Source organism: Scophthalmus maximus, chromosome 4, assembly GCF_022379125.1.
Source record: "Scophthalmus maximus strain ysfricsl-2021 chromosome 4, ASM2237912v1, whole genome shotgun sequence".
NCBI lineage: Eukaryota > Metazoa > Chordata > Actinopteri > Pleuronectiformes > Scophthalmidae > Scophthalmus > Scophthalmus maximus.
The window spans coordinates 28,774,470-28,781,276 of NC_061518.1; the positions used below are offsets into that span (position 1 = coordinate 28,774,470).

Consider the following 6,807-nt stretch of genomic DNA (forward strand, 5'->3'; position numbering starts at 1 on the left):
TCAGCAAAGCTCTGTGGAGGTATGGGACATGGATATAGGGTGTGTATACAAATGGATGTAGTCACTGGATCCAGCAAGTGAAGCCAATGTGGAAGTGCCCGAAACCTGTCATCTTTAAAATTACCAGCAGACGGTCACTGTGTTTGTGAGAAGAGAGAGAGAGAGACAGAGAGAAAGAAAGAAAGAGGGAGAGAGAGAGAGAATTACTTTGTTCAAAAAAAACAAACTGTTAAAATGGTTAGAGCGTGGTGCTAATGATGCCAAAGTCATGGTTCAATCCCCATACTGGCCATTCATCTGGACAAAACAGTATCCCAGTGCTTTTGTAGTCTGTTTTGTTGTCATAAAATACTATCACACGATGAAAATAGTCCTCCACTTCCTGTAACATGTCACGTCCCCAGACTTTTAAGTGCAAGTTCAAAGAAAATCATCTTGTCTGAAAACACAATGCAAGAGGACTTGAATTATATCACTGTTGTGGAATACTCCCAGAGAAATGAGTTTATTTTAGCATCTAATCAATTAATCTGCTTCAATCACCAAATGGAAGGTGATAAGACCCATCCTGCTAAAGTTTGGTTACAATTGGCCAGTATGGGGGTTGAACCCATGACCTTGGCGTTATTAGCACCACGCTCTAACCATCTGAGCTAACCGGCCACATTTTGTATACATGCCTAACTGTTGATGAACAACTGTGTGGATCTTAAGGCGGGTGTCACAGGTGTAGGTGGATCTGCAGTGGACAAGCTCTCAATCAGACAAAAGCATAGCTCACCAAGTCTTGAATTGAGTTCTATGATTGTAATTCAAGGCTACCAGTAAAATTAGCATGTTCAACTCTGTAACAAATATCTGCCTCAACAATCAAATCATAGTTTTCTCCTATCCAGCCCCCACACAACTCCATCCTCGAGTTTTGTGGCCTAATGGACAAGGCGTCTGACTGTAAATCAGAAGATTGAGGCTTTGAGTCCCTTCCTGGTTAAAATTAGCATTCACTTCTTGTAGCCTGTACAAGACATATGGTTTCTATGAAATCACATGAGAACAAAAAAAAAACCTCACTGCTACAAGGGAAGGAACATAAAAGGTCTTTCAATATCTCAACACTTTGTCTGTGGTGTTAATAAGGTAAAGGTTATAGCTTAAGCCCCCATACAGGACAGTATTTACCTAACTAACAGGATACTTCTAAATTCAGATCAAACAGATGATTGTACTCAGCCCTACAAAACTGGTGTTTTTAGGTGTATGCTGATGAGAATTGGCTGAAGTAGTGTGACTGCTACCCACATATGAATGCCTTGATAAAATGGCATCATTATTGGCTGACCTGCACGTACAGCACATGCGGAGGGTTTGCATAAACATTGTGATGCATGTCATTGCCTTTGCCAAGGAAGTTATGTTTTCAGCACTGTGCGGTTATTTGTTGCCTTGTATGTTATTTTTTTGGCAGAAGGATTACACGTAAAATACTGAACGTATTTCCACAAAACTCTGTGGAGGTATGGGACATGGATATAGGATGTATATACAAATGGATGTAGTCACTGGATCCAGCAAGTTCAGCTAATGTGGAAGTGCCCGAAACCTGTCATCTGGGGACTGGGGACGAGGAGCAGACGTCGGCCGGACCACCGACGGAGAACGTGTCACTCGGCCCACCGACTGGAGACGTGGAGGACGGCTGGAGGCAAGCAAGCCGCAGGCCTGCCGACATTGTTGGCCTGTTCATAGCTCGAGCCGAATAATCCAAAAATCCCTGGAGTCCTCGTATCATGTCATAAATCTCCTCAACTGAAACGCCACTCTTTGCCCTACCAACTGAGGACGAGGAGGAGCAGACGTCGGCCGAACCACCTACGGGGAACGTGTCGATTGGTCCTCCGACTGACGACGTGGAGACCGGCTGTACACACGGAACCATGATGCTAGCAGGCCTGACGCTAGCCACCTGGGGTGCTGGCTGGATGCTAGCAGGCCTGATGCTAGCCAACTGGGGTGCTGGCTGGATGGCACACTGGGAGGCTGGCTGGATGCTAACAGGCCTGATGGTAGCCAACTGGGGTGCCGCCTGGATGGCACACTGGGAGACTGTGTGGGAGTCCGGGGTATTCAAAAAGTCCTTGAGCCAGCCAGGCAATGAACTCCTCAACCAGGGCCTCTGGGAAACTTCCCTGCGTGCCATGCGCAGACACCCTTCCTTGTATTCCCATCCTATGTTCCTATTAAATTGTCCACGAATACAAGTCTCACGATTAAATTAACTCACGAAGATCTAAATCAAAAGAATCACCTGCTGGGTCCATTTTGTGGCTGGATTGTACTGTCCCAGTTGAGCAGGAACTGGACCCAAATGCAAAGGTGATGAAAAAAGGATGTTTAATAATAAAACAAAAAAACAGCATACAACTAAAGGTGTCCACGAAAATTAGCAAAAAAACGATACTCCAAATACTGGAGCCAGGGGGGGAAAAAATGCAGAAACAGACCGGGCCAGACAACAAGAAAAAACAGACGATCCAACACAGACAAAGGGAAGCACAGAGACTAAATACACACAAGGAGGGCAGGGCAATTAGAACACAGGTGAGACACATTAGGAACAGGTGCAGACAATCACAGGGGCAGGAGACACAGGAAAAACAAGACACCAGAAACTAGACACAGGACAGGAAGTGAAACAACACAAGGAACTAATTGAAAATAAAACAGGAAATGAAAACACAAGATCATGACACATAGATTACCTTAACGCCTCAAATTAGACACTAAAGAATAAAGTAACCCATACAATATTAACATCTTTCTCTTAGAATTTTAACCCTTTTTACACATGACTGATTTTAACTGTTAAACACAATTTTATGATTTTAATCCTTCCCTATGAACTAGCACTCCTGAATGGATGATCTTTTTAACTTTATTACAGATTTTAAGATCCCTACAGACCATGAACTTACTAAGACTTTTTAACTTATAACAGACTATGAGTGTATTTTCTTTAACCTGTCAAAAAAATATTATGTATGAACTTTACATATTAGTAATTTGCTGAAAAATGTCTTTACTGATGCTAAAATTGAAACTAAAACTGCAGTAGTGCAATGACTCATGCACAGAGGACACTTTCAGTCTTTTCTGGTGGTAGTTGTGTGAAAAATAAAAAAAGAGGGAGAGAGGTTAAAACCCTGTGCCGGCAAACACTTGGTCAATCACTAGATATGATTGTCAGCTTATCCGTTAAAGAAAATTACAATAATTGTCAAATGCAACTCATCTTCTTCTGAATCCACCAGAAGATGCTGTAGGATCATCCAACAATAACTTTATAAAATGCCTACAGAGGCCTTAAGAATATAAATTACATATTTTATTTAATGCTGCACCAAACTTTTCTGTTCATGTCATAAATAGAAAGTGAGCAGAGCTCTGAGAGATAGACTCAGCTTGCCAGGACTGTTTGATGTAAGGAACAGGGTCACTGAGTGTTCTATCTGCAGGACAGGATGATTTGATGCTGGTACCTTTCAAGGGTCTTTTTTTAAAACACCGATAAGAGGATTGCCAAGTGGCTGGAGAGGAGCAGTCAAAACAAGGCCTTGAACAGAAAATCTCATGAGACACCAGACTGAATTGTCTGACTCTCAGTCGTCTAAACCATATTTCCAAATTATTTTGCTTAGTGTATCTAAGTTGACCTATTTGTGAATAATATTTTTAAGTGTTGTCCAGAACATGGGCGTGAACATGCACTTCTTTACTAGTCATCATCAAAAATATGCCTCTCCATTAAAGGAAGAGCCCATTAGCTTTCAGAGGACTAATCATTGAAGAATGCTCTATCTGTCTGCACTATCAGCAGGTCCTCTGGTAAAGGAAGGGGGATGTCTGTACATTCTAAAATTGATCCTAAACACCAGAGAGAAGTACGCACCAAGTGACTCATCTCAAGTGGACATCCTTATCAATGAAAGATGGAATGGCTCTCTTGCAATGGCTCCACTGCTCTCAAAGCAGCCAGTCTGGCAATCACAGAGAGGGAGTCTACTGCAGGCTTCAGTTCAGGAGGATAGGTGCTCTGATTTCAGAAGATCCTTCTGATTAAGAAAAAAGAGGCAACAGTTGCTACAATTGAGAAAAAACAAAAAGTAGTCTAGATTAAGTGGGACAGTGTTCAGGTCATCTGCAGGTCAGTATAAAGTGTCAACTGGTCCAGGAGGGTAGGGGTTTAGGAGAAGGAGAGGTGGATCAGACCAGAGAAGTCTGCTCTACTCCAGGCAGCTCGTCCCTCCTCGAGGCAGCCATCAGCCAGAGGCCACCATGACGGAGTGGACCCTGCTCAAACGTCTCCTGGATGCTGTCCACCAGCACTCCACCATGATTGGTCGCCTGTGGCTTACCGTCATGGTCATCTTCCGGCTGCTCATTGTGGCTGTGGCCACCGAGGATGTGTACACCGACGAGCAGGAAATGTTTGTGTGCAACACCCTGCAGCCAGGATGCTCCACTGTCTGCTACGATGCATTTGCACCCATCTCGCAACCACGCTTCTGGGTGTTTCACATTATCAGCGTCTCTACGCCATCCCTCTGCTTCATCATCTACACATGGCACAATCTTTCCAAGCTGCCCCACAACACCTCCCAAAGGGTGGGGCAAGAGCCAGGGGATATCCCAGGGCATGGAAGCCCAGATGTTGGGCGTGACAGCCGACAGGAGGCTTATGATCGGAGCTGCGACTCAGATAGCTGCATCCGCTCCCATAAGCATTTAGGACACAGTCTGGCAGATGTGCTGGAGGGCATCACCAACCAGGGCCTTCAGAGGGGAGACCCCCAAGAACATGGCACAACCTTGAACCAGGCACAAACTTTCTCCTTCACGGGGGAGGGCACAGAGGGTCATGTGGTCCCTGGAGGGGTTCTGTCCAAATGTTACATCTTCCATGTGTGTTTACGTGCTATTCTGGAGGTGGGCTTTGTCCTGGCCCAGTGGAAGCTGTTTGGCTTCCAGGTGCCCGTTCATTTCCTTTGCACCTCTGCCCCCTGCAGCCAGCCAGTGGACTGCTACGTCTCCAGGCCCACAGAGAAGACCATCTTCTTGTGCTTCATGTTTTGTGTGGGGGTTTTCTGTATCCTTCTCAACCTGCTGGAGCTAAACCACCTGGGCTGGAAGAAGATCCAACAGGTGGCAAGGCTTAGGGAGAAGACCCCCTGGGGTGGTTGCCCAGGTTTGAGAGGGGGGTATGAAACCTTCCCTCCTGACAGCCCATCTCTCATATCATCTTTAGGCTTCAGAGACGTGACCAGGACTTCCTCTCACCCCACTTTGGACCTCGTGGTGGGTCACCAGCCGAATTGGACTTGTGCCGTGAACTGTAGTAGTATGAGGGAATCTGAGGAGGTCAGAGAGACTAGACTGGAGCAGCCACAGAGACAGAATTCCCATAAAGAAGAGATGCAGCCCCTGAGGAGTAAGAGAGAGATCAGAGGGTCCAAGCAGAGGAGTGCTCAGGTCTGGATATAGTCTATGACACATTGTGCTGCCATTATTTTTTTAGACCCACGGATCTCACTTTGGAATTTAAAGGGTCCTCAGAGAAATAAATAATTTAAAGAGAAATAGCCCCAAATTTCTTTCTTAGGTCTAATTCAGGGGTCTTCAACCTTTACTATCAAAAGAGCCATTTTTGGCAGTTCTCCCACCAAATCAAATTCATCTGGAGCAACAAAACCGATTTGACCCTTAAAATGAAGAAAGCCCAGCGTATAAAGTTTTATATATATTTATACTATATATAAAAGAACTATAGTTCTTTTATAGTCATACTGTTTTGAACTGTTATAACAAAGAAAAACACCAAACTCCTATGAAGAGGAGAGGGAAAAAACTGGCATGTGTAGGCCTTCTTTGAAATAAAACTAGAACTATGCAGGCCTATTTGAGTCCTTCCCTTATTTGTGTAACATTAATGAGATTAGCCACCTGCAGGCGTAAGATAGAGGTGGCAGGCTTGTAGTCATGACAACAATTTAGGATGTGATGCATATTTTTGTTGAAGAAATATTTTTTTAAAATTGTGTCAAAGTATCCAGGGTTTCCTCTACGTTCATTTTGCTTAATTATTGCCGCCACTGCTACAGAATTTTACGAAATTTCATGAAGTTGCGATTACATGACAACTACAATGACAAACACATCACTGTAGCGACATGCCCCAGAGGAGACGTAGGGAGAGAGACGAGTGAGGAGAAAGTAGAGTTCGGTTCTGCTTATTGGTTCCTAAAGGTGTATATATTTTTAATATACGTCAGGCATCAACGTAACGTGCCTGTCTTTCTATACAAGCTACCAATTAGCATGCATGTTAACATCCGAGCCACAGAGTGAAACATGGGCAGAGGATAACAGTTAAAAGTCTGCCTGTGACAGAGAAATTGGCGACAAGTGCAGGAAATGCGGGGGGTTTATTAGCAGCACGTCGAATCTGAACAGACATTTAAGGCAGAGCTGTAGGTTCCCGACCCCAGGTCTATTTGAATAAAGCCATGAAAAAAGAACAGAAAAATTTAACAAAATAGTGTGGAGGTAAATTGAATCAGATTTGTTATGTTCACAGCATAAAAATTACACTGAAAGATTCAACACTAAAATGTCCTTTGAAAAGTAGGCTCCTTTAATCAGGATAATCCATTCAAGAATTCAAGAAACCTTCTGATCGTTATTACTCCTCAGCCTGTTTCCAACACCCTTTTTTCACTTTGTTTTACTTTTATTTATTTACGAAAGATTAAA

General features: G+C 43.8%; 1 protein-coding gene and 1 non-coding gene across 2 annotated transcripts; one reads left to right on the top strand and one right to left on the bottom strand.

Annotated features, from left to right (window-relative positions):
* Positions 1-589: 589 nt before the first annotated feature.
* Positions 590-663, bottom strand: trnai-aau. Its single transcript has one exon. It is a non-coding gene; the product is annotated as a tRNA-Ile (tRNA).
* A 3,669-nt stretch (positions 664-4,332) lies between these two features.
* gjd6 (gap junction protein delta 6) lies at positions 4,333-5,538 on the top strand. Its single transcript, XM_047331698.1, has 3 exons — positions 4,333-4,662; positions 4,729-4,858; positions 4,931-5,538. The coding sequence occupies exons 1-3, from the start codon at positions 4,333-4,335 to the stop codon at positions 5,536-5,538; spliced, it is 1,068 nt and encodes a 355-aa protein (XP_047187654.1).
* Positions 5,539-6,807: the final 1,269 nt, after the last annotated feature.

Coding starts and splice junctions, on each gene's coding strand:
- gjd6 (XM_047331698.1), top strand. CDS start 4,333: ATGACGGAGTGGACCCTGCTCAAACGTCTCCTGGATGCTGTCCACCAG. Junction 4,663..4,728: donor CCCACAACACCTCCCAAAGG/GTGGGGCAAGAG, acceptor GACAGCCGACAG/GAGGCTTATGATCGGAGCTG. Junction 4,859..4,930: donor GGGAGACCCCCAAGAACATG/GCACAACCTTGA, acceptor TGGTCCCTGGAG/GGGTTCTGTCCAAATGTTAC.